The sequence below is a fragment of the Fundulus heteroclitus genome, unplaced genomic scaffold, assembly GCF_011125445.2.
Source record: "Fundulus heteroclitus isolate FHET01 unplaced genomic scaffold, MU-UCD_Fhet_4.1 scaffold_185, whole genome shotgun sequence".
Classification (NCBI taxonomy): Eukaryota; Metazoa; Chordata; class Actinopteri; order Cyprinodontiformes; family Fundulidae; genus Fundulus; species Fundulus heteroclitus.
In genome coordinates, this window is record NW_023396597.1 from 66461 (window position 1) to 77081 (window position 10621).

Sequence of the window (10621 nt, forward strand, 5' to 3'; positions counted from 1 at the left end):
AAACACGACATGGATCTTGTTGGTGGTGGTCATTCTTAGGAAGCTTACTGTGCCATAGCCATGGTCACAAGCATCTGAGAAGTGATGGATTTCAAAATGCAGAGGTGACTTAAGGTCAGGTGGTTTCAAACATCTGGACACATTGAAGTCCTTCAGAACCTCAAGACTGCTCAGCCATTTCTGCCAGCTATCCGAAGCTGATTGAGGTACTCTGTCATCCCACTCACATTTAGACTTGCATAACTCTTGCAAAAGTAGCTTTGCTGGAAGGATGAGAGGGCTCAAAAAACCTAATGGGTCGTAAATTGAGCTTACTGTGGAGAGGATGTTTCTGCGTGTGTGTGGTCTATCTTTCACAATGATGTTGAATTTAAAGACATCCTCCTCAACACTCCACAGCAGTCCAAGCGCTCTTTCAAGAGGCAGTTTGTCTCTGTCCAACTCAAGCTCTCCAATGGCACGTGCTCTATCCTGCTTTCGAACGCTTGCAATTACTGCTTTGCTGTTGCTCTGCCACTTGGTCAGGTGGAATCCTCCTTTCTCACACAGTGAAGAGACCTGCTTGACCAATTCAATGGCTTGTTGTTCTGTTGAGACAGATTTCAAGAGATCATCCACATAGAAATTGCATTGCACAGTTTTAACAATGTCTGGATGGTATAAATCACTGTTGTCTTTGGCTGCTTGCTTGAGTGCAAAGTTCGCACAGCTTGGCGAAGAGGCAGCTCCAAAAAGATGCACCAACATCCGAAATTGAAGAGCTGGCTTACTGATGTCCCCATTTGGCCACCATAAGAACCGCAAAAAGTCTATGTCAGATTTAGTGACTCGGACTTGGTGAAACATCTTCTGAATGTCTGCCATCACTGCGACGTGCTCTTGTCTGAATCTCAAGAGAACTCCTAGGAGAGAGCTTGTCAGATCTGGACCTGGCAAGAGTTCTGAGTTCAAAGAGGTTCCACAGTACGTTGCACCACAGTCAAAAACAACTCTAAGTGTTCCCTTCTTAGGGTGGTACACCTCATGATGTGGAATGTACCAAAGTCTTCCATCAGTTCTTTCAATTTCATTTTCAGGCACAAGTTCAGCATGTTCATTACTAATAACTTCAGAGAGAAAATCAGTGTATTCAGCTCTGAATTGACTGTTCTTTAAAAATTTCTTTTTCAAAGAAGCAAGCCGCTGTTCTGCCACTTGGTAGTTGTGTGGCATAACAATGCCTTTGTTTCGAAAAGGTAAGTCTAAAACATAATGTCCATTGAGTAATTTAACAGATTGTTCTGCTTTAGTCATAAACATCTTGTCCTCAAAAGACATTTCAAGCCTTTCCTCTTGGCTCTCATAAAAGTCATGCTTGTATTGTTGCATCAACAATTCTTCTAGGCTTGCAACTGAGATTCTATTTGCAGAGACAACTGTATTACCATCATACCTTGGTCTTTGCATTGGTCCGTTTATGACCCATCCAAGAACTGTTCTCACAGCGTATGGTCCATTATCTTCGCTGTTAATAACTTCCCATGGTTCAAGCGCCTTTGGAGCATTGCTGCCAATCAACAACTCCACATTCGCTTTGATTCTGGGAATCTTTACCTCTTTCAAGTAGGTGAAAGCTCTGAGTTCAACTTCACTGGGTATGCTGTTGGTGCTCACTGGCATGTTGCTCTGGGTGTACACCTCAGGTAAGTTGATGAACTCCCTGGAATCAATGGCGCTCACCTCCAGGCCTGTAATGATGTTTGCAGATGTGGCCTTCTCTTGCGACATGGTACGGAGCAGTATGTTGGTTTTCCTTCCTGAAAGATTTAATTTGTTCATAAGGTTAGTTGTGCAAAATGTAGCCGAACTTCCTGGATCAAGAAAGGCGTATGTTTGTATAATTTTGCTTCCTTTAGCGTGTTTCACTTTCACAGGAACAATAGACAGCAAGCAGTCTGCACCATTGTCCCGGTCACCGGCCCCGGCGTGTTCTCCAGCTCTGAGTGACACCTGTGCGCTGTTAACAGGAGCTGGAACAGATCGCTCTGCATTAATGTGTAGCATACTGGGATGATTATTTTTACAAATTGAACAGTTAAGCCGCTTTGGGCAATCTTTACTCAAATGTCCAACCTTTTTCAAACATCCAAAACATACTCCATTTTGTTTAAGGAATGCAATTTTTTCTTTATGCAGTTTTGATTTGAAATGCAAACATGCTTCCAATTCATGAGCTCCATTACAAAACATACACGAAAGATATGCATTTCTGTGTTCTTGTGGACTCACATTTACATTTGTGGCAAATGTTCCTTTAGATTTTGGTTTCGGTGTTACCTTGGGTTTTCCACGGACAGAGCTTGCATCCTGGATGTTGCCATAGATTGGGTCTGACAATATGCTGGATTGTCTTTCAATGAAAGTGACTAAATCAAGCATTTTAATCCTACCCATGGTCTGCAGCTCGTGTGCTTCTGCACGCCATTTTGCTCTCAACCTGAATGGGAGTTTCAGCATAACATTTCTTAAGTTAGTCACAGTGTTCAATTCATCCATGTAGTGTAGATCTTCCATAGCATTACAACATGTTCTGAGAAACAAAGCGTATTCTTTCAATGACTTGGGATCTTCCGATTTGATTACAGGCCAATTTAGAGCCTTTTCCATATATGCACAAGAAAGTCTATACTCATTACCAAAGGTCTCTTTCAGCAGTTGCTTTGCTTTGAGGTAGCCTCTACTTGCCGCCATGTGCTGACAACTCTTCACAAGATCATGCGCTTGACCCTTTGTGTACTGCATTAAAAAGTGAAATCTGTCTTGGTCATCTTTGCTCTTCCTTTCAATAACATGTTCAAACGTTTGCATGAATGACTGATACTGAAGAATGTCTCCATCAAAAACAATCAGATTGATTTTTGGCAGTGTAGAGAGTCTTTGTTGTTTAACCATTATGTCTGTTAATTGATTCTGCTTTTCAAGAACAGTTGTTAAAATTGCAGACTGTTGACTTGTGTTCGTTGAGAAATTATTGGGACTTGTATGTGTGGGAATCTGAGTCGGCAACGTAAACATTCTCTGAGTATTTTCTTGTTGTAAGCTCTCAATATTTAACAATTGCGAGAGTGGTCTCCCAACAGGTTCTTTGGGTCTCACAACAGGCTGATTTTCCTCTGCCTGAACAGGTGAATTATGCGCTGCATTAAAGTATGCGTTCATGGCATCTTGTGATGTGCTCAGTGGGTCCATAACTTCTACATTCTCAGCGTTTTTCAAATAATTGATTTTCGCAGTTGTTGCTGCTATATCAGTAAGGATGTCTAGCGTTTCTCTTCTCTTTCTAAGTTCAGCACGTTTCTTTTCAAGTTGTTCTTGTTCGTGTTCTAATGCGTGCTTATCTTTTAAAGCTGCTGCTTTTGCAATCAGTGCGGCGCGCTCGGCCTCTGCCCTTATGCGTAAAGATGCGCTTGAGGCATTGCTCCTCACAGAGGAGCAAACAGAGCGCTTGTCGTCTTCTTCAATATTTGTTTGCATATTTGGTGATGCATCAAAAGGCAGTTCGAATGAGACACCGTCTTGCTTCAAATGTCCGATATTTGCGAGCCATGTTTCCACATTGGCAAGGAACGCGTTGATTTGCTCCATATGGGGCTCAAACCACGTTTTTGTATCAAGGCTTTTGTCATCTTCCTCTAACATTTCTTGATACGATACATTTATGGCTTTGAATTCTTTCAACATATCGTTATACTTAAGCATATTGCCTTTAATCTCTTCCACATGTTCATTGTTTTCCATAAGCCTGTTCACAATATTCATCCGTCGCGTTAGATGCGACATTTTACCAGACCTCGAGGCACGGAGATTTGCTGCAACCTCTCTTGGCTCTGCAGACGGGCCTGGAGCTTCCTCTCTGTCGGAGTCATCCATTTCTCAACACAAAACAGTTTGTTAGAAACTTTCCAAACAAAGTAAATACTTTCCTCCTTTAGTATTTAAAAAACAAAATCAATTATTCGTCCAGCAGCGTTTCTTTCAACATTCTTGTTCTTTCAAGCAAAACTTAAGCTCCACGCTCATCCAAAATTAAACTTTCGTTTCTTTAATAATTTCTGAAATAATTTCTTTCCAACTTAAATCCATTTCAATCCAGGTTCACTTGTATAGTCCAAAGAATTTAATGTGGCACGTACCTCCTTCAAGGTGTATTCCTTTGTTTCCAGTTGGCGTGGCGGCCTCATTCAAACAATTCCATCTTTCGGCATCCACGCAATCCAATCCTCTCTTTGTCGTTTCCATACATCAAGCATAGTCATTGACTAATGTAGTGGTAAAGTTGTTGTTTCAATTTGTTTGTTATGTTTGTTATAGATTAGGCTCCTTTCTTATTATTTTTTAATGGTAATTGGTACTTCAGGTCCCAATTAGGGGCCGGTGTGTAGGAGCCATTTGTTTATTTTAGTTACTTGACAACATACTTTCTTAATTTCTATATATCTTATTTCTATGCCAGTTTGTTTCCATGTTTCCATCTATAGGTGAAGACGGGAACTGCGCCTTTAAAAGGCTGTGATGCAGGACAGCAGCTGTGTCTGATACAAGCTGAGACAGTCATTGACCGTGATTGGCACTGCAAACTTGGACTGATCTTTTGTTATACTCAAGTTTAATTTGTTACAATAAACCATCAAAGGACACACAATAATCATCTCCCGGATTTAATTTCACGCGTCAGACCACAGTATTGGACACCCAAGGTGGGAAAGGTTGTTAAGGAAAACAAACAAAGAAACAAAGAAATGGTAAAAACAAACAAATTGAAACAACAACTTTACCACTACATTATTTCTTTGTTTGTTTTCCTTAATAAATGATGATAACTGCTGAAAGTAGCTTTAGCGGTGCAGATCACCATTTTGAGCAGAGATTGGTTCTAAAGATGAGTTTTTACTCCCTGATAACTTTGCACCTCACCGTGACGTCACAAACTGAGAGGTGGCAGAACTGTTCTAAACCATGATGGATGCGCCCAGCAAAGTAGATTCAAATGAAAATTACTCTTAATTAAATAAACTCTTATTGAAAAATATGTAATAATTTCATATTTAAAGTACTTTATGCAGTTTGAATTCTGATATTGACTGGACTATTCCTTTAAGAAGTAGGGAGTAAGAATGGCAGCTAGCCTTCAGAATATACCCATGTATAAAAATACATGATAGAGACAGAAAGATGGATAAATAAGAGGTTAAGAGAGACAGAAGATGGCTGCTCATATAAATCTGTACTCTGATTTAAATGGACAGTGAGACATTATGTAAGATTTGCATATATCATTATTGTGTGATGGGTAAATAGAATGCAGTTTATTCTTCCACTATGACATTTTTTTCTTTCCTTGGTCAATATTTATTCTGGTATTTTACTCTTATCTGCTACTCTTGGTGTTTCTTTAGAGGTAACTTTGGATTAGACAGATTCCTTCATTTTTATTCTCATTTTTGCCTCATTGCTAATAATTGTGTGGAACTGTCCATGTGTTTGCAACTGTGACACCAAAATTTCCCCATTGTGGGACAGTAGAGGAATACTTTTTCTTACTTTAGTATGTGATCTAAATTATGACAGGATTGGTCCTCCATAACCAACAGCCAGAAGAAAACATGCAACCATCTTTCTAGACAAGATAAACCAAAAAGTGATGATCGGAGGAAATTTGCCAGGCAGACAGACAAGAAGAACTTGATGCTGAATGTTGCTACATGCTAAGCTAGCATTAGCATCCCATGTGCTACATGCTAAGCTAGCATTAGCGCCCTCTTTGCTACATGCTAGCTGATCACGTGCTGCAGGCTTAGCCAGTTTTCTGGGGGAAACCCTGCAACGAGTTCTGATGAAGAGGAGGAATCCATCAGCTGCTGAAAACGGCTCCTAAACTTTAGCTCCATCCACACAGTTAGCATGAAGAAGGAAATCTCCAAACCTGATGGGTGCAGCAGAACTCTGGGCTGGAAAACATCCCCCATCATCGGTGTCTCCTCTGCTGCGTCCTGCCGCTCTTTGAGCTCCTGCTTCCCTCCAGTTTCTCCGCTGTGCCTCCAGCTGCTGGACTTCTTTCCAGACTTCATCACCTGCAGCAGCTGCTGCTCTCTTTCAGCCTCACCAACACTCCCGCTTCTGGCCTCACAGCGACAAAGAACCCGGAAGTGATCAACGTGGCTGCGTGTTTGGGAAGAGGAAGGACTCACAGACATCAAATACGTAGACGCGTCGTTGGGCGCAGGTTCGCACGTCAACGTCACCGCCATATTGTATGTGGCAGAAAAAAGTTAAGTTCTGTTGTTGTGAACGTGGATCAGAGAAGATGCCTCATTCCTGTGCTGCATGGAAATGTATTCTGGCTGATTTCACTACTTGTATCTGCCTTCTATAAACTAAGGCTGCACCATGTTGCAAAACTGGACACACTAAAGTGGCAACAATAAAAAAGCTGTGCAAGACCATTATTTATCAAGGTTTTTAGCTTGCATACAGTACAGACTATTGTATTTAGACATAGATGTGCATATATAGATTTTCAAGTATTATAAATAAGCCAAATAAATAGCTGTGTGATTATATATAACTATATGTCATGATTATAGCTATCTATGTATGTGTGTGTGTGTGTGTGTGTGTGTGTGTGTGTGTGTGTGTGTGTGTTATGAATATAAGGATCAATTTGTTAAATCTAAACATTGTGGTCTTCATTATTTCATAAAACCGTGTCACATGTGAACCTTTAGGAACAGACTTTTTGGGGGAGTATTAAAGAGGTAAAATTACTAATATGAGAAAAAAAGACCTAGGACAATAAAGTAAAAAAAAAAGAAAAACAAAATACACAAAAGTGGTAATGTTATGAGAAAAACGTCATTATAAGAATTAAGAGGGAACATTTCCAGAATAGTCACAGTTTGCAGAATTATTTCACTCCTAGAGTAATAGGGCCAGGTTAGTGTATTTTTTTTATATTCATGTTTTTATTCACGTAACAAGGTCAAGTACAAACAATGAAAAGTTAAGTTTTTTTTTTTTTTTTTTTTTTTACAAAAACAACCACTCATTTCCTCCCTTCCCCAGCCCTCCCCAATCCTACAAAATTATGTTACAGATCAATAATAACCCACATCCTTCCTTCCTACCCTACACAAACATGTGAATAAAAAAGTATATAGACGATTAAAAAAGAGAGAGTAGTAAGAATAACATAAATAAATAAATAGAAAACACCACAAAATAAAACTGAGAGGTAAAAATTTTCAATGGGTTGAGATGAAGCAAGGAGGGGGAAAAAAAATAAAATAAATGTAATCAAAAGTCAGTTGTCAAAAGTGGACATTTCATTTATCCTGTAGATACATACACACACACATATATATATATATATATATATATATATATATATATATATATATATATATATATATATATATATGTATATATATGTATATGTATATATATATCCAATCCAATGTTATTTATACAGTGAAACAACATAAAACCATTACACAGACTAAAAAAAACAATAAAATCATAAAACAAAAAATTAACATCAGAACTATAAAATCTATAATAATATTAAAATAAAAGTAATTTCTCACAGGCTAAAATCAACATCTGACACAGTACAGAAAGTCAAGGCAAAGAGATGAGTTTTTAAGAGCAGTTTAAAATCAGACAAAGAATTACACAATTTAATTTGGAATGGAAGGTCATTCCACATTTTTGGAGCTGCCACAGAGAAAGCATGATCCCCCCTAAGCTTCTGCTTAGTTTTTGGGACCTCAAGAAGCAGCTCATCCGCTGACCTGAGTGAACAGGAGGGTGCATAAAGGTGCAGCAACTCAGAAAGGTAAGATGGAGCAAGAACATGAAGAGACTTAAAAACAAATAAAAGAACTTTAACATGAATCCTAAAATGTACAGGGAGTCACTAATTAACTAATGACTAAAGCTCTGATGAAATTATGGAGAGACTAGGTCACAAAAACTTAAACTCTGTTTATGGCATCCATATGTAGACCTGTATCTCTCTACCTAATATTAGAAGAATCATATTCTAATCAAAAGTATAATCAATATATCTTCATCTTACTTGTGAAATGTTATCCATCGAGCCCTGACGTCAATAGTCCGTCGATTCAAATACAATTACGCCACACAGTGCTGAGGAATTATTCGTCTGTTCAGCTTAAATCAGGAGAATTTGGGTAGCAGGTCAACCGCCCCAAGATGGCGGCCGTAATTCCTGCGCAGCAACAGTCAATGCGGGGTCTAGTCTTATAAAACGTCTATGGTCCTTCCTAAAGTCCCTTAAATGATCATTTAAGGGACTTTAGTCCTTCCTTCTTCCCTGCTTACAGCCACGTTGATTCTCCGGGTTCTTTGTCCTTGTGTTGCTGTGAGGCCAGAAGCGGGAGTGTTGGTGAAGCTGGAAGAGAGCAGCAGCTGCTGCAGGTGATGAAGTCTGGAAAGAAGTCCAGCAGCTGGAGGCACAGCGGAGAAACTGGAGGGAAGCAGGAGCTCAAAGAGCGGCAGGACGCAGCAGAGGAGACACCGATGATGGGGGATGTTTTCCAGCCCAGAGTTCTGCTGCACCCATCAGGTTTGGAGATTTCCTTCTTCATGCTAACTGTGTGGATGGAGCTAAAGTTTAGGAGCCGTTTTCAGCAGCTGATGGATTCCTCCTCTTCATCACAACTCGCTGCAGGGTTTCCCCCAGAAAACTGGCTAAGCCTGCAGCACATGATCAGCTAGCATGTAGCAAAGAGGATGCTAATGCTAGCTTAGCATGTAGCACATGGGATGCTAATGCTGGTTTAGCATATAGCACATTAGATGCTAATGCTAGTTTAGCATGTGGCACATGGTATGCTAATGCTAGCTTTGCCTGCAGCACATGGGATGCTAATGCTTTTTTTCCACTTAGCTGTCCATTTAAATCACAGAGTACAAATTTATATGAGCAACCATCTTCTGTCTCTCTTAACCTGTTATTTATCCATCTTTCTGTCTCTATCATGTATCTTTATACATGGTTATATTATGAAAGCTAGCTGCCATTCTTACTCCCTACTTCTTAAAGGAAAAGTCCGGTCGATATCAGAATTCAAACTGCATAAAGTACTTTAAATTTAAAATTATTACATTATTGCATTTCAATAAGAGATTTTTTTTAACCAAGAGTAATTTTCATTTGAATCTACTTTGCTGGGTGCATCCATCTTGATTTAGAGCAGTTCTGCCACCTCTCAGTTTGTGACGGTGAGGTGCAAAGTTATCAGGGAGTAAAAACTCATCTTTAGAACCAATCTCTGCTCAAAATGGTGAGAAACATTAAAGGATGCTGCACACTTGGTTGTACTGCGCACCATGCAGACTCTCCCAGTGGGACGTCAGGCTGGTTTCAATGAAAGTTTGTATAATAATTTACTGCAGGCCACAACTTCCTTGGGGGGGAAACACTGCAATAAATGAATATGGTAGTGCAGCTTCATCCTAGCTAAAGCGTGTGCGTTACCTTAGCATTTGGGAACAGTGTAAACAGTTGATGGTTGAGAAGCTGTGCAACGATTAGCATGATGTAAACAGTTATCTTCAGATCTGGGAACAGTGAAAACAATAATGGTTGGATCATGGCCTGTGGAACACTTTATATGATTTAAACAGATATTATGTCTGTTGGGAGCAGCTAAGATTCTAAAGTCTGACTGCAGCTGGGAGGAAGGATCTGCAGAAACGCTCCTTAGAGCATCTGGGATGCAGCAGCCTGTTTCCCCTCAGCTACAGTTAAGCTGATGCTCCAACAAACCACACCATAGAAGATGTCTGATGCCCCCACAGAGTTGAAGGAGGTCTTCAGCAGGTCCTTTGTTTTCCCTGCATTAAGCATGAGGTGGTTCTGCTGGCACCAGTCTACAAAGCTCTGGATCCCCTGTCTGTACTCTGACTCGTCCTCACATGTGATGAGACGACTACTGCAGAGTCATCAGAGAACTTCAGCAGGTGGCAGCCTGGTGACTGATGTCTGCAGTGTAGAAGGTGAACCCTGTGGTACTGCAGGTCATCTTGTCAGAGACACAGCTCCGTGTCCTCACATACTGCGGTCGACCAGTGAGGTGATCCAGTGTCCTCTGGGACAGGTGGTGGTCCACTCCTGACTGCTCCAGCTGCTCCTTCAGGAGTCCTGGTGGGATGGTGTTGAACGCTCTGGAGAAACCACAGAACATGATCCTCACCGTGCTTCCAGGATTCTCCAGCTGGGCCAGAACTCAGCAGGTAGATGATGGCATCATTTTAAAGCATGGCTGAAAAGGTCAATATTGTGTCATCAGCACTTTAAGGTAAAAAAGGGTAGCTCTACAAAGAACTGAGTTTTTGCAGGGGTTATAACAGTAATGTCATTTTATTGTTCTGTCAAAGAATTTAATCTAACTAAATTACATAAATATATCTTTATTAAAATGTGCCTCAGTTCAGGCTGAGATCCAAATACTTTCTAATGTGCATAATGTGTTTCATTGTTTCCTGCAGATGTTCAGCAGAAGCTGATTGTTAAAGAAGAAGCTTCTTTAGACCACAGACCTCCTGCTGACCTGCA

General features: G+C 40.3%; 1 protein-coding gene across 5 annotated transcripts; it reads right to left on the bottom strand.

Moving 5' to 3' along the window:
• Nucleotides 1–500: 500 nt before the first annotated feature.
• Nucleotides 501–3261, bottom strand: LOC118558944. Of its 5 annotated transcripts, XM_036129557.1 has the most exons (4): nt 2317–3261; nt 1941–2009; nt 1720–1796; nt 501–587 (listed from the first exon to the last, which is right to left on the bottom strand). In XM_036129557.1, exons 1-4 carry the CDS (start codon nt 3226–3228, stop codon nt 572–574), a joined length of 1074 nt encoding a protein of 357 aa, XP_035985450.1. In that variant the 5' UTR covers nt 3229–3261; the 3' UTR covers nt 501–571. The 5 variants fall into 5 exon arrangements, with proteins under 5 accessions (XP_035985450.1, XP_035985449.1, XP_035985448.1 ...); XM_036129558.1 differs by lacking the exon at nt 501–587 and having other exon boundaries at nt 1037–1796; nt 1890–2009; nt 2269–3261; XM_036129556.1 differs by having other exon boundaries at nt 1720–3261.
• Between the last annotated feature and the right edge of the window lie 7360 nt (nt 3262–10621).

Coding starts and splice junctions, on each gene's coding strand:
- LOC118558944 (XM_036129554.1), bottom strand. CDS start 3,228: ATGGACCCACTGAGCACATCACAAGATGCCATGAACGCATACTTTAAT.